The sequence below is a fragment of the Neoarius graeffei genome, chromosome 13 (genome assembly GCF_027579695.1).
Source record: "Neoarius graeffei isolate fNeoGra1 chromosome 13, fNeoGra1.pri, whole genome shotgun sequence".
Taxonomy (NCBI): domain Eukaryota; kingdom Metazoa; phylum Chordata; class Actinopteri; order Siluriformes; family Ariidae; genus Neoarius; species Neoarius graeffei.
This window is the reverse complement of record NC_083581.1, coordinates 56,188,908-56,215,354: the sequence shown is the minus strand read 5'-3', so window position 1 is coordinate 56,215,354 and position 26,447 is coordinate 56,188,908. Positions and strand designations below refer to the sequence as shown.

The 26,447-nt window shown below is 42.5% G+C and overlaps 1 protein-coding gene across 1 annotated transcript in view; it reads left to right on the top strand.

The window, feature by feature from the left end:
• Window positions 1-2,041: 2,041 nt before the first annotated feature.
• lemd1 (LEM domain containing 1) overlaps window positions 2,042-26,447 on the top strand; it is a 41,743-nt gene continuing 17,337 nt past the window's right edge. The window contains exons 1-4 of the mRNA XM_060936902.1: window positions 2,042-2,298; window positions 14,115-14,226; window positions 23,774-23,890; window positions 25,362-25,423. Coding sequence (XP_060792885.1) covers window positions 2,104-2,298; window positions 14,115-14,226; window positions 23,774-23,890; window positions 25,362-25,423 — 486 coding nt within the window. The 5' untranslated portion in view covers window positions 2,042-2,103. The remainder of the gene's footprint in view (window positions 2,299-14,114; window positions 14,227-23,773; window positions 23,891-25,361; window positions 25,424-26,447) is intronic.

Genomic DNA, 26,447 nt, shown 5'->3' with positions numbered 1-26,447 from the left:
CCCGTAGTCAGCTGGGATAGGCTCCAGCTTGCCTGCGACCCTGTAGAACAGGATAAAGCGGCTACAGATAATGGATGGATGTAAAACATCTATTTCAGCTAGACTACAATTTAAGAGTATATAAACCTAAACTGTGTACCCATACCAGAGATTTTCACATTATCTTTAATTAATGTTCACCTAAAGCAGTTGCAGAATCGGCCTACAGTGAGGAGAATCCCACTTTTTATGCAATGCATGATCAAAATACATGAAAACCAGACATGTCCCTCCTTTTTATTACAAAGATCAAAACATTAGATGCTTTAATGATATTTTCACCACTGAACCGAAAATCTGGTCACTTTATTTTAAGATTAGGCTTCTTCTTTAAGGATCATTATTCATGCATAAAAAAATATATGAGAACAGCTATTAATCACAGATAGCTGAGTGCATAGAGAGCTGAAGGACGCCATTACAAATTGGCGCGAAAAATGTCAATTCCATGTCACTTCTTCTTCTTCCTGTTGCTGAGTCTCTCCGCCCTTTCTGAGGAGTAGATGTCAAAACCTGAGGTGAGTTTACTGTGAAAACGGCTCAGGGAGGTGTGGATACGGCTGTGTTGTCAGGAAAAAAAAATTATATATATATGTTATTTACCAGCTTAAGGTCGGTCTGTATGGTGAAATACCGTGACCGAGGTCTTGAAAGTACCCATGGTATTTCACCATATGGACCGACCTTAAGCTGGTAAATAACATTTTTTTTCTTTACCAAATTCTAACAGAAAACGAGAGCGCCCGAAAGGGAAAACCGAGCCGACATTTTGAATCCTCATTCACGGCTGTAATGCAAATTGTTTTCTCCTCGGTATACAAGTGCACTTCCATGGCAGGAAAAAAACCTACATTTTGCCGCCTATGTAGTCCCCTATTTATACAAATAGGAGTCATTCAGGATTCAGCCATGCTTTTGCTCGACCAAAAAGTTATACAGTATTATGATTTATGTTGCATAAATAAAGCCATTTGGTGAAACTTTGAAGAAGAGATTGTACCGGTTTAAAGTTTTTACCTAACGTAATATTATGTATTAGGATAACATGGTCCGAAATGGGCCTCATTAACTCATGAGATTAAACTGTTAGCAAGTTGTAAGTTTTTAGCTTTCACCTGAAATGTTTTATTTTATTTCTCCTTCCTCAGGGTAGTAAAACTCGCTTTCGCTGTGAACACTATCGTTATCGCTATCCATGCTGTAAAATTAATGCTATTCTCCTGAGAAACAATATATTTATTTTTTTTTCTTTACCAAATTCTAACACAAAACGAGAGCGCCCGAAAGGGAAAACCGAGCCGCCATTTTGAATCCTCATTCACGGCTGTAATGCAAATTGCTTTCTCATCGGTATACAAGTGCACTTCCATGGCAGGAAAAAAAACTAAATTTTGCCGCATATGTAGTCCCCTATTTATACAAATAAGAGTCATTCAGGATTCAGCCATGTTTTTGCTCAGCGTTAGCAAATTACAGTTTTTAGCTTTCTCCTCAAATGTTTTCTTTTATTTCTTCTTCCTCAGGGTAGTAAAACTCGCTTTCGCTGTGAACACTGTCGCCATGATGTAAAATTAATGCTGTTCTCCTGAGAAATGCTGGCAAAAATTTATAAGATTTTTAATAATCTTATAAATAAATCTTATTTAAAAAAAAAAGATAAATGTTGACAAAAAAAAAAGCTACCATGTTTGTTGTGAGCGAGTCGCCAAAGGTCCTGCGATACGGACCCGCTCGCCAGCCAATCAGAGCGCAGGATTTGGACCGAAAAAAATAATTAATATTAACTAACTTCGACGTGACTAGCTAAAAATAAATAAAAAGTTAAGGTAAGTTAGCATAGCTTAGGTTAGCTGCCCTTGTGAGCAGTGTGTTCTGACTCACACCACCTGTTCTCCCCCCCGGGTTTCTGCTAGCAACCTGAGAACTTTCTCTGCTAGCAGGTGTTTGGTTACCAGAGACTTTAAACAGCAGCAAACCCACTTCAGTCCTCCTGCAGCTCTACATGGAGTTAGTGTGTGTATATATGTTTAGTATTTAACGTTAAATTGTTTTCTAAACGCCGTTATGCCGCTGTTTGTAGAAAATCCCGCTCAGTTTTCTAAACAGCGCCTGAAGTCGGAGTTAATTTCCCATAATGTGGAGCTCCCACCTGCAGAGAGTGAAAAACAGGCTTATCTGGAGGTTTACATGAAGCATGTGGGGAATAAAAACAGTGCTGATTTCTCTAGTGATGAAGAGGAGCAGGTCCAAAATGGACATGTAAGTTCACATTAATGAGTGCTATGGGGAGTTAGTTTATATGGTGTATTGTGTGGGTTTACTGTCAACTGATTAAAAAAAAAAGTACTGATTTGATTTTTGCAAGCATGATCAAACTTGTCAAACATTAGGCTCGTTATTCAAATGAACTTGGAGCTTTTTGTTCCTGAAATTTCCACAGGCACATTTAAACTTGTGATCAGGTTAAAGATGACTACATTGTTTGCACATAATGTGCATAAAATAAAGGTAAATGTAGTACAAAATAGGTAGTGTAATACAAAAATAAGGCAATGATCGGACATGGCAGTAAAAAGGGCAGTAAAGTCATTGCCTGCGTCCGATCATTGCCTTATTTTTGTATTACACTACCTATTTTGCACTATATTTACCTTTATTTTGTACTATACTGTTTTTTTTTTTGCATTTATTTTGCACTATATTGCCTGTATTATTTCTTCCGCCTATTTATTTATTTGTAATTGGCATTCATGGTGGACAGCAAACTAAGAATTTCATTGTGCAAGAGGACATGTCCTTACTGTGCATATGACAATAAATACTTTGAACTTGAACTTCATATGTAGAGTTACTGGTGTTTTTATTGAGGTTTAATTGAAACCCATTCAGTTCAAGTGACCAGTTAAACAGGATAATAACTATAAGATTGTAATAATAACAACTTTTGATAATGGTTGGTTGTTAAAAGTTAAAGTTAACTTTATTATCCCACAAGGGGAAATTCAAGTGGTCAGTGCATACACAGAGGTAGACAAGATTTAAAACATAAAACAAATAATAAATACCCCACCACATACGTCAGCAATCCAATTGATACATGCTGGTCTTTCACATCCCACGCACACACAGTACTGTCAAGTTCTGATTACTACCAAAATTAAAAGTATTTCCATGTCTCGTCTCCTCTTGCGTGAGTGTGAATGCTTATAATTAACTCGCAGTACTAAAAAGACAAACTTTCACCACGCAAACAAACATTTCTACAAACAGAACGTAGTGCACCTGACCGTGTTGCCGCAAGGAGCATGCGCCACCAAATTTATTCACCAGTGGGGGAAAAAAAAAAAGATTGTCTCCCCCCCAGCTTTGCTTCATGGACCCCACTTTAAGAAGCCGTTTGGCTCATATGCTGTGTCCAAAATCACTCGCTCGCTCACTACTCCCTACTCACTATATAGTTCTTTCCACACCATGCGGCGCCGATCTCCATTTCCGTAGCCCTGGGCCTCTCGCCTATTACATAGCTAGGCTTACAGTAGGGGGCTAGTCCTCTGGTAACCGCGAGAGTTTGACTCCCCACTCTATAGACCCCTTTTACATGACGTCACCGCGCCGCGAGATTTTGTTAGGCGCCATATTGGAAGACCAAGTACATGCACTCACAATATAAAACAAAGTACGAGCGAGAGTAAAGTGACACGATGGATGATAATTCTGGTTATGTGAGTACATTACCAGCTGCAGAAAGGGCACGGTATGTGGAGAAACTGGCTGTGATTGATGGGTTTGACCCATATGATAAGACTCGCGGCAAGGGAGAATGGAAACATAAGGAGGACCTGACACCAATTCTGCCATCTGTTTGCTACCCAGACATTGTAAACTATTTGTTGTTTACACCCAGTGCCTACACTCAGTGTTCGAACTATGCCGATATTTTCGGGGGGCCCCTTTTTTTCCCTTGGGGGTGTGTGTGCTTGCGCTTGTCTCGGAGCGCGGCTCTCCAAACACATGAGAAGCCTATCTTACGCACATATCACGCGGACTCCACACCTCCACACACGCATCGTGTCTGAAGTCATAACTCATCAGGGGAAATCGTGTCCGCATTGGCCTGTTCAAAAAAACAACCTCGCGTCAACAATGATACCACACGCAAGAAAAAAAAACAAACAGTCAGGCTACTCAACAACCAACCTGGCAGCAGCGAGCAAGCCCCAAACCATCCTAAATTATTATTATTATTAAATTGTAGAAGTCTGGGAGGCTTGCTCCTCATACAGTTATCAACTTGGGGCCACTTTAGCATGTTTTAAATCTGAATTTCTTGCGTTTGCTTACCTCAAAGTGTCCGCAGATCATGCACAGACTTATCCATTATATCCACAGTTTTTTGCCAAGTCTCACACAGGTTTCTTTCAAGTCTACTGTTGGGCCAATAAATCATAAATAAAACAGCTCAGATTTGTTTGTCGTTTGCCACTCCACTTTATTCTCGTGGCTTCACATACCGCTGCCGTTATTATCCCCTTCTCACGAGTTTGTTGGTCTTCCAAAATGGCGCAGGGTCTGTTTACTTCCGGTTTCGGGTGACGTCAGTGAAAGGGGTCTATAGGGAATTACTATATAGAGGACTATATAGTGAATTGGGGGGGGAATTTCGGAGACTACTCCGTCATGTTGTTATTTATGTCATTACATTACTGTCACACAAAACGTGCCCAATCAGTCGGCTGGTGGGTTTTCAAAATAATAAATACATGCTTGTATTTTTGTGATAAATGCATATTATACTGAGCGCATTTTCCACATTAATAAATACAAAGTCCTTTGTGTCTGCTGCATCTTTAAGTTCTGTTAAATCAAGGCTGAGTACTTTTCTTTGCCACTGCCTTTTTATTAAATCAAATTTGAGGCTTTTGATTAAGTCCTCGCTCTGCACTGTAACTTTTATTCTTGTATTTTATGTCCTATTCTATTTTAGCTTATTTTCTATTCTCTTAGTATTTTTAATTGTACTTGAATGTCTGTTTTATAATGTTTTTTTTCCCTCCATCCATTCACCCCAGCATGCTTCCCCCCTCCCCCCTCAGTGCAACCGCAATGCATGATGGTATATATTGTTTGGTTAGTGACCATCGGTTGTACACTACTTTTCATGATGCATTGTGGGATACTTTGCACTATATAGGGTGTAATAATTCTCACTATACATTCGGATAGCACTACAAAATGGCGAGCTCACTATATAGTCCGCTATATAGTGAGTGATTTTGGACACAGGGTTAGTGTGTGAAGTGATTTCAAATGTACCTCCTTAATATTTGTATTACAATTTAAATATGTAGTTATAAAGCATACTATTTAAAAGAAGTGAGGCTAAAATGCTTTGCAATGTAATGACATAGGACGAAAAATGATTTGGCATTTTGGCATGAGCACCATGGGCTGGGCCTGTGGGACCCAGTGACATTTAGTCACCTGTCACTGCTGAAGCTGTAAGGAAAAGCTTGAAGGTTGCTTAAGGGGTGTACACACAGGAAGAGACTGACAGTGATGTAGAAACCAGAGACCATGAAATACCAGTGAAATTCAGCGACTTGAAGTGATGACAGGTGAAATAATCATTGGAAATGCGAAGTGGGAACGTACCAAGTTGAACTAATCTCAAGTTTGAGGTGCCGTGATTGAGGCAACGACCAGTGGGAGCAAAGGATACTGTTGATAGATGGATGACGCCAACACTGATTTTTTTTTATTTTTTATATATATATGTATATTATGTAAAATATACACAAGAGGGACCCCTGGACAACCAGAACGTGGAATGTCCCATAGTGACCAACTGTCAGCGACATAATGATATGGCAAGTGAATCGTTTTATATGTGAATGGCCCTTAGAGAAATAAATCTCCCCAACAGCCTTTTTAACCTATTTGATGTTAAATAGACTTTAAATAGGAGGTACAACCAGCATAAAGTATCTACTGTTAATAATTATGAAGACACATTTATTTGAAAATGTTTGTTTACACACTGCCACCTTATTATATTCTTGCAAATCATAAAGCTATTTATTTGCTCATTTACATATAACCTGAAACTTAACTGGCTACTGTGAAATTTCATTATTAGCTGACACCAAGTTTGGCTGCCAAACTTATGTTTCCTTTTTTGTTTTTCAGTCGCAAGCATTAGTTCAGAAGGTTGCTGCAGCTGTCTGTTATACATCCACCAGCCAGAGTGTAATATCAGTACATTACTTGATGCGTGTGTGGGCGCGCGTGCATGCACACGTGCGCGTTCCTGCGTGCACACATGCTGCAGGGAGACCTTTGCACAAGTCTGGGGAATCTGGGCCGTGCTTCAGACGCCTCTCGCGCGTCGAATTTACAGTGTATCAGGGGTTTTCAAAGTGTGGGAGAGTCAGCCCCCCCTCGGAGAGCAAATAAACAACAGCGCCCCCCCTTACAATTTTTGTTGTTGCTATACTTAATGTTCCATTCGTATTTTTAAAAAATGGTTGTTGTACAAATTATTTTTTTCTTTTTCACATTTTAAACATCTGTGCTTTTTAAAACATCTTGTTTTACACATTTTAAACATCCCATAGCATCGTTAGCTAGCACCTCTTGGCAGACACACACTGTGGCAGTGGAGCATCTTCAGATCCAGTCCATGAAAATCCAAACTTTAAATACCGTAAATCCTCTAATATAGGCCGGGGCCTTTATTTCACTCAAGTGCATCTTGGTCCAGGCCATTATTGGAAGGAGGCCAGAATTAGAGGCAGGCCTCTATTTCTATTTGAGCAAAACAGACTACCAGTGGAATGAATAAAAACGAGATTTTGTGTCTATTTGTCAAGTTGATGCTTGATTGCTTGGTTACCACCAGACCTACCGGTAATCACAATCAGGGGCGCCTGCAGGGTTGAACTGTAAGGTACGCACTAGCGGTGTAACCCCCCCCCCCCCCCCCCCCAAAAAAAAAAAAAAAAAAAACGCTTGCGTGCTGCAGTTTCTATGAAGAGTCGATCTATAGGCTTATACACAAAACAACGATAGAACTTTAACTTGAAATTGAACAATAGCCTTCCATGAACACAGGCTGATATTTGAACAACATATGTGAACTACACACGACAATAAACAATAAACTCTTTATAGCCTTGATTAGAATCTAGTGAACTTGCTCAGCACTACCGCACGCACGACTCTGACACACACTGTAGCGCAACGTGGGGTACATAGACTCGCTGAAAAACTCCTCGGGTATTTTTCTGAGTTTACCGAAAATCAGAGTAGAAGGAGCCACCCACCCTCTGTCTGGTTTGAAGCGGTTCTGTAGGACATTGAGCTTTACAGAGTCCGGTGCACATTTTAAGGCATCTGGTTGAAGTTTACCTATGTCTGATAAATCTGATGTCAGTGATAGCGGGCTGACTCGTGGCTCATTAGTAAAGCTATCTGATGGCTCATTTGTCAGCAAGGTGGAGCAACCATCTACTTCTGATCGTAAGGGACATGGGGAGATGTAGGTGTTCTTATATGAAATTCACTGGATGTATGGCTAGTTTCAAACTCAGAGGTAGATGAAGGCAATTCCCTCAAAGGAACTGAGCTAGCATCCAGCTGCAGCGTACTGCTGCTCGGTTGCGGAGGAGTGGAAGCTGCCGGTGCCGTGTTACTAGCTGATACTGGAGAGGACTGGCAAGCAGATGACACCCCTGGATCACTGCTTTTGGACTTTTTCGTAAAAGTCTGAAACAAGCTCGTTTGTTTCAGGGTTCGTTTACTCATTTTTGACTCGCTTCTCAATAAATTCTCGCACAAGCTCTGACTACTGACGATTGTCTGTCTCTGTTTCTCAAAACTGGAGAGAATCTCAGTGGTGCAAGAAAAGTATATCTGCATTGACCAATGAGCTTTCTTGGTCACGCACACCCCGCCCACTCCTGAAGCACACAAATGCGCCGGCACACACACGTCTCTCTCTTTCTCAAATTATGTTGCATTGCCAAAGCATTCGGGTAACAATTATAATAAAAAAAAAAAAAATCTCTCTCCCCAAGGTACGCCTAGTGCGTACGGCCATACGCCTGGCGGCGCCACTGATCACAATTGTCTTTCAGATCGGAACGATTGTGTAAGGCCACTATGATCTCAGAAACATCGTTGGTTATAGCCCCGGCCTGTATTAGAGTCCGGCCATTATTTACCTCCTCCGACAGCGAGACCGGCCAGTAATGGAATACAGGCGAGTATTAGAGGATTTACTGTAATCGTGGTCATACTTCCTTCTTTTTCCAGTCCCCCAGCATTCCGCGGGCCTTTTTTGTGATTGTTGTGGGCTAAAATGTCTGATGTTGCGGGGGGTTTTCCAAAAAAATTGCGATGAAAGTTGCGGTGTTTTTTAGGTTTTTGTTGCGATTACATTGCGGGAGGAAGTGAAAGTTGCGAGAAATTGTTGCGATTTCCTCTTTTTGTGATTAAAACTGAGTGATATGTTAAATATTAAGTTATCACTGAAAAACTATTGATTAAAAAAACAAAGAGAAATGGTCCTATAAACAACTTTACCAATATAAAAGATTACCAGGACTACAAAAATGCAGAAAAATAGGCTTTACTTATCCAAATGCACCTGTTGGTTCAAAAGTTAAAGTGCATAGAACCTCACAGCACAACATGAAGTTACCTTAAAATATAATATAAATGCCTCAGCTTTTATGTAAGAAAAAAAAACTAGTACTGTGTGCAGGCAGTCTCTCCTGAAGACTAAATTAAACAATAATTATAAGCTAATAAAATAAATGGCTCAGGCTTCATAGAAGAAAAAAACAATTTGAACAGAATCTCACAGTATGATGCTGAAGCTGCCTAAACAATGGAAAATAAAATACCATTTTGGCAAAAATGTTGGCATCCATTAACTTCTTGTATTAAGTAAAAAAAAAAATAAAGTGCACAGTCCTTCACTGTAAACATAACGCACTCAGTGTTGCCAGATACTGCTGACATTTTCCAGTCCAAAATATGTTCAAAACCCGCCAAAATGCACTTGAAATCGCCCAATCTGGCAACACGACGCGCATGCTGCTTCTCTTGAACACACGGAAGTAAGGCGGAAGGTAGTTTGTCGACGTCACCTCAAGACGACGCCAACGATTGGTCAAAGTTGCGGTGATTGGATATAATTGCAACACCGCCCTGAATTCGCGGGGATTGGCTGAATTTGCAAATCGCAACATCCTGGAGGCTCTGTTTTTTTGCTTGGCCCAGACTTTGTCTCCTCACTCACTGTAGCTTTAGGTACTAAAAACCGATCCATTTTGTCTCTCACGTTGCGCCCCCCCTGAAGAACTCTGGCGCCCCCCAGGGGGGGCGCGCCCCACACTTTGAAAAGCCCTGCAGTGTATGATCAGTAACACCATCTGTTGACAAGTTACAAGTCTACAGAGTTAAAAGTTTGACATTTTAAACAATTTGTGTAAAGAGTACTGAGTTGAAAAAATATTTTTATCCTTTTTTAATCCCCCCGGCATATAATGTGGGGGGATGTAGCTATCGCTCTGTCCATCCATCCATCCGTTTGTCTGTCTGTCTGTAAACATTTTAGTTTCCGGAGCATAACTCAAAAACTATTAGGAGGTTTTTTTTTCATGAAACCTGACAGTTAAAGTGGCATTCCACCATTGGATGTATTCTTTGGCATAAAATACGACAACATATATAAACGGTATCACTAGATAGAGAAATCTTTTAGCTTCAAAATGATATATCAAACATAATTTTTTGACAACGACAAGTATATTAATTTTGCGACCAAAGTCACCTACCTTTTTAATTTCCGCGCGTGATGTCATCGGCAGGTTCCCCTTCTTGTGTACCATGTGTCGGTGTTCTGTAAAGTTATCCCACCTCTTGGATTTGTCCTACCAAGCCTACTGCGCATGCGCGAAGTCTACTGCACATGCGCAGAACACATGACGCCGTTACAATTAGCAAGTTCTCATGCAGACCGTTTTATTATTCACAACAAGTCATTACAAATTATTTGACTCGGCCAAAGACTTGACCAATACGCACAAAACATAAAAATCGGCAAATGCGTGAAATACTCACCGATTTTCTATCAGCCCAGCTGATCAGTAGGACAAAACTTGAATTTTCCTACCCTCCTGGACTTCGCGCATGCGCAGTAGGCGATTTCGCGCATGCACAGTAGGCTTGGTAGGACAAATCCAAGAGGTAAGATACGTCACGTGGTACACAAGAAGGGGAACCTGCCGATGACATCACGTTTCACTACCGCGCGGAAATTAAAAGGGTAGGTGACTTTGGTCGCAAAATTAATATACTTGTCTCGTCTCGTCTTCTTCCGCTTTATCCGGGACCGGGTCGCGGAGGCAGCAGTCTAAGCAGGGAAGCCCAAACTTCCCTTTCCCCAGACACCTCGGCCAGCTCCTCGGGAAGAACACCGAGGCGTTCCCAGGCCAGCCGAGAGACATAGTCCCTCCAGCGTGTCCTGGGTCTTCCCCGGGGCCTCCTCCCGGGGGGACATGCCTGGAACACCTCCCCAGGGAGGCGTCCAGGAGGCATCCAAAAAAGATGCCCGAGCCACCTCAGCTGATTCCTCTCGATGTGGAGCAGCAGCAGCTCTACTCCGAGCTCCTCCCGAGTGACTGTGCTTCTCACCCTATCTCTAAGGGAGCGCCCAGCCACCCTGCGAAGGAAACTCATTTCGGCCGCTTGTATCCGCGATCTTGTCCTTTCGGTCATTACCCAAAGCTCATGACCATAGGTGAGAGTCGGAACGTAGATCGACCGGTAAATTGAGAGCTTCGCCTTTTGGCTCAGCTCCTTCTTCACCACAACGGACCGGTAAAGCGACCGCATCACTGCGGAGGCTGCACCGATCCGCCTGTCGATCTCACGCTCCATCCTTCCCTCACTCGTGAACAAGATCCCGAGATACTTAAACTCCTCCACTTGAGGCAGAACTTCTCCACCAACCTGGAGAGGGCAAGCCACCCTTTTCCAGTCGAGAACCATGGCCTCGGACTTGGAGGTGCTGATTCTCATCCCAGCTGCTTCACACTCGACTGCAAACCGCCCCAGTGCATGCTGAAGGTCCTGGTTTGAAGAAGCCAACAGGACAACATCATCCGCAAAAAGCAGAGATGAAATCCTGTGGTTCCCAAACAGGATTCCTTCTGGCCCCTGGCTGCGCCTAGAAATTCTGTCCATAAAAATTATGAACAGAACCGGTGACAAAGGGCAGCCCTGCCGGAGTCCAACATGCACTGGGAACAGGTCTGACTTACTGCCGGCAATGCGAACCAGACTCCTGCTCCGTTCGTACAGGGACCGGACAGCCCTTAGCAAAGAGCCCCGAACCCCATACTCCCGAAGCACCCCCCACAGAATACTACGGGGGACACGGTCGAATGCCTTCTCCAGATCCACAAAGCACATGTGGACTGGTTGGGCAAACTCCCATGAACCCTCGAGCACCCTATGAAGGGTATAGAGCTGGTCCAGTGTTCCGCGACCAGGACGAAAACCGCATTGTTCCTCCTGGATCCGAGGTTCGACTATTGGTCGAATTCTCCTCTCCAGTACCCTGGAGTAAACCTTCCCTGGGAGGCTGAGAAGTGTGATTCCCCTATAATTGGGGCACACTCTCCGGTCCCCTTTCTTAAAAAGAGGGACCACCACCCCAGTCTGCCACCCCAGAGGCACTGTCCCTGACCGCCACGCGATGTTGCAGAGGCGTGTCAACCAAGACAGCCCCACAACATCCAGAGACTTGAGATACTCAGGGCGGATCTCATCCACCCCCGGTGCCTTGCCACCGAGGAGCTTGCAAACCACCTCAGTGACTTCGGCTTGGGTAATGGACGAGTCCACCTCTGAGTCATCAGCCTTAGTCTCCTCAGTGGAAGACATGACGGTGGGATTGAGGAGATCCTCAAAGTATTCCTTCCACCGCCCAACAATGTCCCCAGTCGAGGTCAACAGCTCCCCACCCGCACTGTAAACAGTGTTGGCAGAGTACTGCTTCCCCCTCCTGAGGCGCCGGACGGTTTGCCAGAATTTCTTCGAGGCCGACCGATAGTCCTTCTCCATGGCCTCCCCGAACTCCTCCCAGTTCCGAGTTTTTGCCTCCGCAACTGCCCGAGCTGCAGCATGCCTGGCCTGCCGATACCCGTCAGCTGCCTCGGGAGTCCTGGAGGTTAACATGGCCCGATAGGACTCCTTCTTCAGCTTGACGGCATCCCTTACTTCCGGTGTCCACCACCGGGTTCGGGGATTGCCGCCACGACAGGCACCGGAGACCTTGCGGCCACAGCTCCGAACAGCTGCGTCCACAATGGAGGTAGAGAACATGGTCCACTCAGACTCCATGTCCCCCGCCTCCCTCGGAAGCTGGGAAAAGCTCTCCCGGAGGTGGGAGTTAAAGACCTCCCCGACAGAGTGCTTGGCCAGACGTTCCCAGCAGACCCTCACCATACGTTTGGGCCTGCCAGGTCTGTCCAGCTTCCTCCTCCGCCAGCGGATCCAACTCACCACCAGGTGGTGATCAGTTGACAGCTCAGCCCCTCTCTTCACCCGAGTGTCCAAGACATAGGGCCGGAGATCAGATGAAACGACTACAAAGTCTATCATTGACCTCCGACCTAAGGTGTCCTGGTGCCACGTGCACTTATGGACACCCCTATGCTCGAACATGGTGTTCGTTATGGACAAACCGTGACTAGCACAGAAGTCCAATAACAAAACACCACTCGGGTTCAGATCGGGGAGGCCGTTCCTCCCAACCACGCCCCTCCAGGTGTCACTGTCATCTCCCACGTGAGCATTGAAGTCCCCCAGTAACACAATGGAGTCCCCAGTCTGAGCACTCCTCAGTACCTCTCCCAGGGACTCCAAGAAGGCCGGATACTCTATACTGCTATTTGGGCCATAGGCACAAACAACAGCAAGAGCCCTCTCCCCAATCTGAAGGCGCAGCGAGGCGACCCTCTCGTTCACTGGGGTAAACTCCAACACATGGTGGCTGAGCTGGGGAGCTATAAGCAAGCCCACACCAGCCCGCCGCCGCTCACCACGGGCGACTCCAGAGAAGTGGAGAGTCCAGCCCCTCTCGAGGAGCTGGGTTCCAGAGCCCAAGCTGTGCGTGGAGGTGAGCCCGACTATCTCTAGCCGGTACCTCTCAACCTCCCGCACAAGCTCAGGCTCTTTCCCCCCCAGCGAAGTGACATTCCATGTCCCAACAGCCAGCCGCTGTGTCCGGGGATCAGGTCGTCGAGGCCCCTGCCTTCGACTGCCACCCAATCCACATTGCACCAGTCCCCTACTGCTACCTCTGTGGGTGGTGAACCCACAGGAGGTCGGGCCCACGTCACCTCTTCGGGCTGAGCCCGGCCGGGCCCCATGGGCAAAGGCCCGGCCACCAAGCGCTCGCATACGAGCCCCAACCCCGGGCCTGGCTCCAGGGTGGGGCCCCGGCTGCGTCATCCCGGGCGACGTCACGGTCCTCGGATTTTTCTCCATAGGGGTTTTGGTGAACTGCTCTTAGTCTGGCCTGTCACCTAGGACCTGTCTGCCTTGGGAAACCCTGACAGGGGCATAATGCCCCCGACAACATAGCTCCTAGGATCATTCAAGCAAATATACTTGTCGTTGTCAAAAAATTATGTTTGATATATCATTTTGAAGCTAAAAGATTTCTCTATCTAGTGATACTGTTTATATATGTTGTCATATTTTATGCCAAAGAATACATCCAATGGTGGAATGCCACTTTAAGTGACTAGAGGAGTTGTGCCTTTTGACATCTTGTGATTTTTTTTTTTTTTTTCCCGTATTTCCATGGCAACCAATTCAACTTAGGAAAATTTGGTGTGGGGTTTCATGTGGGGGCCGGGGGGAAAATAATATATGATCTCCTGATGACTCTTATTGTCATAGTCATCATGCCTACTGACTGCATCCCAATGTATTTTTCTGGTTTAAGAAGGTAAAATGTTTGTTTGAATGGAGTATCCTGGTGTGTGACCACACAGGGAGAGGAAGAGAGAGGAGAGGATTCAGACATGGTGGATCTGAGCTCACTGACTGATGGTCAGTTAAAACATAGACTGCTTCAGTATGGAGTCAAAGCTGGACCGATTGTAGGTCAGTATGTTCTAACCTAAATTTTTCTTTAAATGTAATCTAGAAAATTCTTTTGTAGCAGTCAAATAGAATTGTAATCAGTGACTGCTTTTACATGCACGTTAATTGTACAACCTTTGTATGGCAGTCTGGGAAAACCTGATGGATGTTGCTGCGGCCAAATTGACAATCAGACAAAAATAATGAAAAGGCAGATCTGCTTGTAATTATATTTTGATACCTCTACTTTAAGAAACCAGAAGAGTTTTTATTTAAATATAACCTTGCCTATATTATCTGCCTACAGAGGTCATGTTTGGTAAATAAGTGGCCAATATAACACAATAATTAAATGAATGAATGAATTTTATTTCGAACATGTATAAAAAATGTATGTAACTATTTGTACATACAAAAGAAAGAAAACGAGAAATTAAAAAAAAAACCAAAGAGTTAAGACATTACAAAACACTGCACATTGTTCGAAAAAGGAGTGGGAAGAAGTACAATACTTTTACAATACAATACTAAATCAGTGTCCCTTCTTTTAATTGCTAGTTAGCTTTCCTCATGCGCTGAATTTATTTTGCTTTCATCAAGCTGTTGGTTACATGCCGTCACAAAATGAAGTTGAGCCTAATCAGTTCAGTTTGAAAGGCTCAATAAATACCAGCTGTGTAATTTGTGATGTACGTGCACTATAGAGACAGCAAAGGAAAATTGCCATGTTTCAGCAAAATGTTGCAATGCTCATAGAAAAGCTAATTAAAAAAATAGCCAACACAACAAAACACTCACAGAATTAATTAGTGAAGCGATTATTTCAGCACAAATGTAAGAGTGGATCAGTTGAGCCAAGAATGATGAATAGGACCCAGTTCATCAAATGACTGACATTTTACTAGTGCATCTCAAGTTAGAGTATTGTGAGAGGTTTTTTTTTTTCATAATCTTAATTCAAAAAGGTAAACTTTCATATATTCTGTATTCATTACATGTAAAGTGAAACATTTCAACCTTTTTTTTTAATTTGGATGATTATGACTTACACTACTGTTCAAAAGTTTGGGGTCACTTTGAAACTTCCTTATTTTTGAAAGAAAAGCACTGTTCTTTTCAATGAAGCTCACTTTAAATTAATCAGAAATACACTCTATACATTGCTAATGTGGTAAATGACTCTTCTAGCTGCAAATGTCTGGTTTTTGGTACAATATCTCCATAGGTGTATAGAGGCCCATTTCCAGCAACTATCACTCCAGTGTTCTAATGGTACAATGTGTTTGCTCATTGCCTCAGAAGGCTAATGGATGATTAGAAAACCCTTGTACAATCATGTTAGCACAGCTGAAAACAGTTTAGCTCTTTAGAGAAGCTATAAAACTGACCTTCCTTTGAGCCGATTGAGTTTCTGGAGCATCACGTTTGTGGGGTCGATTAAATGCTCAAAATGGCCAGAAAAATGTCTTGACTATATTTTCTATTCATTTTACAACTTAAGGTGGTAAATAAAAGTGTGACTTTTCATGGAAAACACAAAATTGTCTGGGCGACCCCAAACTTTTGAATGGTAGTGTATAGCTCATGAAAATCAGAAATCCAGTATCTCAAATTATTAGAATATTTCATTTAGAGTTTGAATAAACAGTATAAATACTGTGTATCTCTCGGTCTAGTTCAGTACACGCAACCACAATCATGGGGAAGACTGCTGACTTGACAGTTGTCTAGAAGACAATCATTGACACCCTTCACAAGGAGAGTAAGCCGGGACTTCCGGTGGCGCGACAGTTGAGATGACAGCGTAAAATCTGAGCTCCTGTATCAGCTTAGCTTTTCCCACTCAATATTATAAAATTCATTTATTTGTTTTCAAATTCACTTGCAAGAATGAGTGCGGACAAACTCAAGAAAGCAAAGACGACTACGAAAGTGCAAGAAACTGAGGGAAAGCTGGGAGATGGAGAGAAACACGGAGGAGCACATGGCGGCGATGAAAGCCTGGACACAATTCAAGAAGCAGTGAGTGCAGTTGTAGCTAAAGGAATGGAAGCCCTAAGAACTGAGCTTAAAAAGGACCTCCAAGAATTTAGTAAGTGCTTTGGAGAAGATATTAAAAAGCAAATGGACGAATTCACTTCCGAAATACATAGAAAACTCCAAGATGTGACAAGTCAGATTGAAGATGTTACCAAACGGGTTGGAGAGATTGAACATAACATGGCGGATGCGGAGCGGTGGGATATTGCTGTTAAGGATACGCTAACTCAGTTGTTGGCAAACCAGCGAACGTTGCAGGATAAAGTGACTGAGATGGAGGGGCACGCGAGACGGAACAACATCAGAATTTATGGAATACCAGAGGACGCAGAGGGTACTTCTGCAACAGCATTTGTGGTGAACATGATCAAGACGCAACTCAGTGAGGACATTGATCCTAACTGGAGCAGTGATAGAACGCGCGCACTAGCGGCTAAACCATCCGCTGACGCCCCACCACGCTCAATGGTGGTTCGCTTCCTCCAATTCACCATCAAAGAAAGAATCCTCTACGCAGCTTGGAAGAAAGGTCTTGGCCACAATAACCAACGAGTCTATTTTGACCATGACTATGCCGAGGCTGCGCAAAAGAAGAGGAAGGAATATGCTCCTATTAAGAAAGCACTGAAGGAACAGGGGATACGATTTCAGACTCCAATGACCAGAATGCGAGTTCATCTGCAAACCGGCTCGGTCACATACTACAGCGCGACACAAGCAGCAGAGGATCTGAGAAGACATGGGCTCAACGTGAGCAAGGTCACATGCGAGAAAAATGCGGAGGCTCTCACGGAGGAAACACTGGCCAAACTGCTACCCTGGGAGGTGATTAACAAGACTCGTTCCAGAGGGGAAGAATTCCAGCAACAGGCGAGAGAGAGACTACAGGAATATCGCAGGAAGGATAAGGACGCCTCAGAAGATGAGAACCACTCGCCTCAATAGTCGCCTTTTTTGATCATATTGGAATAGCTGATACTGGTGCATCGTCAACAGACTGCCACAAAACTTTTCCGTTTTTGCGTCAGCTTGCCGAGGGACCCCACCTAGTGGCAGTTCCCTCACTTTTCCTAAAGGTGATAGGTCACCTTTCTTGTTGGAAGCCCTGTTCATTTGGTTGTATTATAGTTATAGTTCCCTTATTCCTTTTTCTTTTTCTTGTTTGAGGTCTTGGAGTGTACAATCACAGGATACCAATGATAATATGAATGCGTTATCAATATTATAATATATTGTCATGGAATGTAAATGGGCTTAACAATCCTATAAAATGTAGCAAGATGATGGCCAAGGTTAAAAGGGACAGGGTAAATATAGTGTTTTGGCAGGAAACCCATATGTCTGCAGATGAACATGAAAAATTTAAAAAGCTGGGTTTTAGAAATACCTTTTTTTCATCATACAAAAATGGCAGGAAAAGGGGAGTAGGAATACTAATTTCAAACTCGACCCCATTTGAATTTGTTTCTGAAATAAGGGATAAAGAAGGCAGGTTTGTTCTGGTTAAGTGCAAAATAGATCAGCGAGAAGTGACTTTATTTAATATCTATGCCCCTCCAGGGAGTGAGACGACATTTTTTAAAAAAGTGTTTGATCTGATTGCAGCAGAGACATATGGAACACTTATTTGTGCTGGTGACTTCAATGTACTCCTCAATCCCTCTTTAGATACCACTAAGAGAAATAGGAAAAGGAACCCCACAGAAAAACTAATTAATAAGGCCCTAAGAGAACTGGGACTAAATGATGTGTGGAGAGCAATACATGGCTCAGAACCTGGGTATACCTTCTACTCTGGGAGACATGCAACTCACTCGACTAGATTATGTGTTTATGTATAAGAAGGATCTGCATAGAATTAAAGAATGTAAAATAGGCCAGAGAATTCTCTCTGACCATGCGGGAGTTCATATAACAATGCATTTGGAAGGCAAAAGGCGCAAAACACTTTGGAGGCTAAACTCTAGTGGAGCAGGTTAAGGCAGATTTTGCTCCAAATCATGCACTTTGTGATATAAGCATGAAACTTGGCATGATTGTTGCTGATAGGTCACTTTTTCAGAAAAAAGTGTTAGCCACGAAAAAAATTCAATATGGCGGCCATTTTTTCAAGATGGCTGCCAGACGTGTCCCTGTTTTGTGGTTTTGCTAAAAAAACACAGTGCAAATTATATGAACATGAAATTTGGCAATAATGTTCTGTGTAGGTCATGTTATCAGCTAAAAGTGCTAGCCCCCCCAAAAATTCAATATGGCGGCCATTTTTTCAAGATGGCTGCCAGACGTGTCCCTGTTTTGTGGTTTTGCTAAAAAAACACAGTGCAAATTATATGAACATGAAATTTGGCAATAATGTTCTGTGTAGGTCATGTTATCAGCTAAAAGTGCTAGCCCCCCCAAAAATTCAATATGGCGGCCATTTTTTCAAGATGGTCGCCAAAAAATCCCCCGTTAGTGGTCTTGCTCTGGTGTCAAAGTACAAAAGATGAGTTCAATGAAGCATTTTTGATTTATTGCCATTATAATACTGAATTACATGCAGAAAAACAGAATGATTGCACAATTAGCCAATCTGGCATGATGAAAAGCCTATATTTCACAGTGGATAATCTTGTGAAACCCTTACATTCCAATGCTTTTTTTGGGAAAATTCCCATATCTTTCCTAAGCTCCAAGAGTTGTTTCTTGATGATTGATCCTTCCATCAAATAGTCCCAAATGAATTGGTCATATGATTTTCCAGCATTCCAGCATGCCTTTCAGAGAAAAACAAGTGAACGAAAATAGTGCTAATGCTCAACAGTGAAAAATAACTTGGTCAAATCTATGACATCGACAAAAATATCCATTGCTGAGATCTATCTTTTATCCCTGAACTGCTACCCCCCCTCCCCCAGCACCCAATTACACAGTTTTAGGTAGACAATGCCCCCTACCATAAAAATGGTTTGTCAGCTCTGATTTATGAATGGATATGTACCACTGTCCAAAGTGAAGTTTGGTAGATCATTTGAATTTGGATTACTTTGCCATCGCCAGCATGGCTAGGCCCAAAGTTCAGTCACTGTTCCTTGCTTAAAAATCTCACAAGGGCAACTGCACAGTGGAGTACACCCTATTCCAGCCTTCGAGCACTTGCATTTGGGATACTAACTCAATGTTTAGCCGACATTGAACCCCATGCTGAGTTTCACAGCAGTGTCTGTCACCAGTGTGCCCTGGTAGTGAGCGACATACTCTCTTCTTATGCCCTATGAACTGCCAGAAGATGTGCCATTACTCGGCGTCCTCATAGTCCTGTTCCAGTAAGTGCCATTACTCGTCCTTCTCATCCCCTTCCAGTTAGTGCCATTACTCAGTTTCTTCTGCCAAGAGCAATTGGTTTTGAGGCGCCAGATACCCGCCTTTCGCACCACCTCTATCTGCAAAATCACCCCTGCTGGCTCTGGAAGGCTAGGGTGGACACTTGACTGCCAGAGGCTGTGTGGTTCGCAAGCCATTTGGGATATTTTGTAAGCAATGAGAGCTCATTGCCATCCCGGCAATAGCAGTCCATTTTAGGGGCACACATGAGCACAACCACACAACGGGGATGTGCGTCTGGCAGCCATCTTGAAAAATGGCTGCCATATTGAATGTTTTGGTCTGTTAGCACTTTCAACTGAAAACATGACCTACACAGAACATTATTGCCAAATTTCAGGTTCATATGACAATATGCACTGTGGCTTTTTAACAAAGCCACAAAATGGGTACGCGTCTGGCGGCCATCTTGAAAAATGGCCACCATATTGAATTTTCTGGAGGGCTAGCACTTTTAACTGATAACATGACCTACACAGAACACTATTGCCAAATTTCATGTTTATATAACAATTTGCTCTGTGTTTTTCTTAACAAAAACATGAAACGAGGATGCGTCTGGCGGCCATCTTGAAAAATGGCCGCCATATTGAATTTTTTTCATGGCTAGCACTTTTTTCTGAAAAAGTGACCTATAAGCAACAATCATGCCAAATTTCATGCTTATATCACAAAGTGCACGATGGTTTGCTTAACCTGCTCTACTATGAGAGAACATTCGGTACCCCTTCTTGACACATGCTTTAATTACATATTAGAGGACGGATCTCCCCCGCCATCTTGGAGAGAGGCATTCATATCTGTCATCCCTAAGGAAGGGAAGGACAGGATGGATTGCAAAGGGTATAGACCGATCAGTGTGTTAAATGCTGACTATAAGCTCTATGCAACAATCTTAACAAAGAGAATGGAAACTGCAATGCATGATCTAATAGATGAGGACCAAACCGGATTCATTAGAAATAGACAAACACAAGATAACATTAGGAGATCCCTCCATATTACTGAAAATATTAACAAAACACAGTCAAGGGCCATTATTTTAAGTTTAGACGCAGAGATGGCCTTTGATTCAGTGGGATGGAATTTTCTTTACTTAGTAATGAAAAGATTTGGCTTTGGGAATAAATTTCAGTTGTATTCAAGCACTCTATTCCTCCCCAATAGCTAGAATTAAGGTAAATGGCAGTCTTTCAGATCCTATTAGCTTGGAGCGAGGATGTAGACAGGGCTGTCCTGCCAGCCCCAGTCTCTTCAACCTGTTCATTGAGCCTTTGGCCCAGGCCATAAGATAGGAGGCAAAACTGACAGGTATCTCCATTGGAGGAGAGGAATACAAAGTAAGCCTATATGCCGATGACGTACTTGTCACATTGTCTGAACCAGCCACTGGCCTACCTATTTTAATGGATATGCTGGAAACGTATGGGAAATATTCAGGTTACGTTCTTAACATTAATAAAACTCAGGTTATGCCATTTAATTTTGCTCCCACACAGGAACTTAAAACAAAATATACGTTCAACTGGAATTCCACCCAAATCAAATACTTAGGAGTATATTTGACTAAAGATCTGTCTGTTATTCCAATCTAATTACAACAATGTTAGTAAAAAAATATATGAGGATCTAAATAGATGGAGTCTCCTCCCCCTTGACTTTGGCGATAGAATTAGATCAGTTAAGATGAACATCATGCCCAGATTACTTTATCTTTTTTCGCCACTTCCTATAGACATTCCTACAAAACAATTCAGAGAATGGAATAAGCACATTTCATTATTTGTATGGAATAATAAGAGGCCAAGAGTGAAATTTCCCACACTCCAGTTACCAGGGGGGCATGGCACTCCCATCCTTAAAGGACTTATATATCAGCTCAGCTAAGGCCACTTGTATGTCTATGCAACCCATCTTATAAAGCTAAGTGGAAAGACGTAAAGACATCTTTAACAGATGTCCCATTACAATCATTAATAGGTTGTACTGACAGGGATAAGGCAAGACCACAGACAGAGAGTGACTGGGTGAACTTATCATTGAAGATATGGCTTGAAATTGTTCAACGCTATCAGCTCCAGAGGGAGGTAAAACTACTCAGTTGGCCTGCTTATGACCCTGACTATAAGCCATCACTGTATGATTTCAGATACAAACAGTGGGTTTATCATGGTATCACATCTCTATGTACAATAGTTAAAGACAGAACACTCTATAGTTTTGAACATTTATGTAAGGTCTATGGGTTGAGGAGACAGGATTTTTACAGGTACTTGCAAATCTCTGATTATTTCTGTAAAGAGGTTAGGGACTCTGACCAGAAAGAATGGTCTAAGGTTGTTCAGTTGTTTATTGATGCATACAACTGCAGGAGCAGTAAAGGACTGATAAGTAAACTGTATCGTGCTGTCACATCCCTTAAAAAGGACTCCACAGAATACGTGAAGCAACGCTGGGGAAAAAGAACTGGACATTGTAATAACAAAGGACATATGGATGAACGCTTGGAAAACACAGTCGACTACTACTAACTCATTGGGGTGGAGAGACTTTTGCTGGAAGAATCTGATTCGCTTCTTTATAACTCCTAAGGAAAAAGGCAAACAAACAGACACTCTGCTGGGATGCTGGAGAGAATGTGGAGAAAACATGGTGGACCATGCCCATATATTTTGGTTGTGCCCCCCCATCCAGACTTACTGGAGGGAGGTGACAGAAGTCATTGATAAGATTTTGGGTTTTAGTGTGGATGCAACATTCATTTATCTTTATTTAGGCAATTTTCCTGAGGGATTGGACAAAGATGATGAGTATCTCCTAAAAATTCTGGTGGCTGCAGGGAAGAAGGCAATTACTAAATATTGGCTTCAGAAAGACACCCCTACTGTGGGCACATTTGTTGGCATTGTTAAACATTTACACCTCCTTGAGCAGATGACCTATTCCCTACGGCTCCAAAAAGAAATTGGAGAGAGAAGGTGGGGGAAATGGTCCATTTACATGAATGACAGAACCAACAACATAGGTTAATTAGTTATGTACTGACCATGATGTGCATTTTCTTTGTGACCTCAAGTTTTTTTTTTCTTTCTCCCCTCTGTTTTCCTCAATGTTGTCATTGTGACAAAAATACCATAAATAAAAAGTTACAAAAAAACAAGGAGAGTAAGCCACAGAAGGTCATTGTTGAAAAGGTCTCCAAAGGTGTCACAATATTCTAATTTTTTGAGATGCATTAGTAGTATGATGATGATGAAGAAAAAGAAGCCTTTGTCACATGCTCAGTGAAATTCCTCCTCTGCATTTAACCCATCTGAAGCAGTGAACACACACAAGTGAGCAATGAGTACACACAGATGCCCGGAGCAGTAGGCAGCTATGCTACAGTACCCAGGGAGCAGTTGGGGGTTAGGTGTCAAGGGCACTTCAGCTCAAGGCCGCCCCATGTTAATTTAACCTGCATATCTTTGGGCTGTGGGGGAAATCGGAGCACCCAGAGGAAACCCATGCAGACATGGGGAGAACATGCAAACTTCACACAGAAAGGCCCCTATCAGCTGCTGGGCTTGAACCCAGAACCTTCTTGCTGTGAGGCGACAGTGCTAACCACTACACCACCCCATAGCCTTGAGGATAATGTGCATGATACTTAATAAGGCCCAAGCTGTTTTTTTTTACATGCATTTTTTATTTCTCTTTGCTATTTGGGCTTATTAGAACCTGATTAGAATAAAAACTAAGCATCATCTTTTGATAAGATGTACTTTTAGAGAAAAAGTATGTCCACATATGTGGATTCTTGTTCCGAATTTCCATAAAGTGCTGTCCACGCATGTGACCGCTAAGCCCTAGGAGGTTAAAGTCAAAATAATTATTCCTTTTCATTGCAGATTTATAACCTTTGATGTTTTTTTCCTTGAATAGGCTGGGGTACACCCGCCTTTCGCCCGTAGTCAGCTGGGATAGGCTCCAGCTTGCCTGCGACCCTGTAGAAGGATAAAGCGGCTAGAGATAATGAGATGAGATGAGGCTGGGGTACAAATGCAGTGGTAGACAGTCAATGAAGATTTATTCCATGGCTTGGGAATTACACTGTGTGATTATTACGTGTGTGTGTGTGTGTGTGTGTGTGTGTGTGTGTGTGTGTGTGTGTGTGTGGAGGTAGCTAGCACTCGAGCGTTGTACGAGAAGAAGCTGCACAAGATGATGACCCAGCACTCACAGCACAGTATCAGCAATAAAGATGATGATGGGAAATACTCTGATAGTGAGGAAGAGTCTGGTATGGATTATTATTATTATTATTATTATTACATTTAGTCTTTTTTTTTAAACTGTTACTTCATCACCTGGCACATATACACTACCTGGCCAAAAGAGTTGCGCACACTAATATTTTGCTGGACTGCCTTTAGCTTTAATTATGGCACCCATTCTCATTGTCTCAACAACCTTATGCAAGGTCACACAACTTCTTATTTCTGTCCAGGGCTGCATGAATTTTTGCCAGGCTCTTGTATTAATGAACTACTCAGTCAAGTCTTCTCCAGCAGATCCCAAAGACTTTCAGTGGGGTTAAGGTCAGGACTCTGTGGTCGCTAGTTGATGTGAGAAAACGATTCTTCCTGATCCCTGAACCATTCTGACAATTTGAGCCTGATGTCTTTGTTGTTCTGGAATATGCCCATGCCATCAGTGAAGAAAAAAAATCCTCTGATGGGATAACTTGGTCATTCGGTACACTCGGGTTTGCAGCTGACTTCATTTTATTGTCCCATAACATTGCTGAGCCTCAACCTGACCAACTTGAAGTAACCCCAGATCATAGCAGTGCCTCCAGAGGCTTGTACAGTAGCCACTATGCATGATTGGTGCATCGCTTCATGTGCTTCCCTTCTTACCCTGACACACCCATCACTCACGAATAGGGTAACTCTGGACTCATCAGACCACATGACCCTTTTCCATTGCTCCAAAGTCCAATCTTTATGCTCCTTAGAAAACTGAAGCCTTTTCTTCCAATTAGCCTCACTTACAAGTGGTTTTCTTATGGCCACACAGCTGTTTAATCCCAATTTTGTTAGTTCTCATTACATTGAGTGTGGAAATGTTCTTACTTTCGTTATTAAACATAGCTATGAGTTCTGCTGTTAATATTTTACAATTCGACCTCAAGTGTTGAAGTGATCTCTGATCACGGGGGGTGCGCGTGCATAATAAATATATAAATTTATTTATTTTCCCAGACCACATTTTTTTCTGTGAAGTTGATGGTTCACCATGATCCTTCCAGGTTTTAATAATGTATTGGACAGTTCTTGATCTAATTTCAGGAATGTCCTTGGTTTCTTTACTTGATGCAGGCCAATAATTTGACCCTTCTGAAACACAGTAACATCTTTTTTCCACAACCACAGGATACTACATCTGATGTGGTTGTTAAAGAAAGGAGAAGCTACTCACTGCATCAGTGAGTTAAAAGAATTGTTGCCAGCTGAAACTTATTAATCACTGCTGTAATTATTTAATCAAAGGCCCTTAAGTATTTACTTATTTAAATCCAAATGGAGACCTTTTTTTTTTTTTTTGGCCAAGCAGTGTATGATGAGAGCTAGAGTACTAAATGTGATGTGACTGCTAAAAACTTTGGGGGTTCTGGGACTGTAATGAGCTGCAGACAAATTATTTTCAATCATTAATTTAATCTTCTACTTCTGTGTGTGCGTCTTTTTTTTTTTTTTTTTTTTGTACAGGCTCAGAACCGCTTGGCCCAGAGAGTGTGTCCCATACTAATCTAAGTGCAACTCCAAGTACGGTGTGTATTGTCTTGTATTCTTCTGTAAAACCCAGACACTAATTCGTCCTTTGTACTTTTATTTGATCCTTTTCTGCATCATGGACAGCAACAACTGGCAAACTGACCAACTTGATGAGAATAAATTTAGTTAAGGGATGGTAGTAGATAGCTAAAACAATAACACTTGGATAAAGATCCCTTTGGTGTTTTGTAAACAAAAAGAGATGCTTGCGTAACTAAGCTGCAAAAAGACCCAAGTTAGCCTAGCAACCTGATGATATTTGGTTATAATCTGACTGAAGAATTTGTCAAGAATTTTGTTTAAGAATTGGATTGTCGTTAACTAAAATGTTATCCAGTTATTATAATGGATTTTCAGTAAAAGATGGGGAGTGCTATTCAACTAACCTAAAACTTTCAAGTGGTATAACTCAGGGCTTTTCAAAGTGTGGGGCGCCAGAGTTCTTTGGGGGGGCGCAACGTGAGGAAAAATAAACCAGAATAAGTTACTATTGCGGACATTTAGCGAACTTCAGCTAGCCTTTACCAGAGACAAAATGGATCGATTTTTAGTACCTAAAGCTACAGTGAGTGAGGAGACAGAATCTGGGCCAAGCAAAAAACAGACCCTCCAGGATGTTGCGATTTGCAACTTCAACGCAAATTCAACCAATCTCCGCGAATTCAGGGCGGTGTTGCAATTATATCCAATCACCACAACTTTCCCGCAAATTTGACCAGTCGTTGGCGTCATCTTGAGGTGACGTCGACATGTGCGCAGTGTTGCCAGATTGGGTGGTTTCAAGTGCATTTTGGCGGGTTTTGAACATATTTTGGACTGGAAAACGTCAGTATCTGGCAACATTGCATGATGTGCGAGTCAGTGGCTTAAATTCTGTTACTGAAAGTGTGTTATGTTTACAGTGAAGGACTGTGTGCACTTTATTTTTTTTACTTAATAGAAGTTGTTAATGGATGCCAACATTTTTGCCAAAATGGTATTTTATTTTCCATTGTTTAGGCAGCTTCAGCATCATACTGT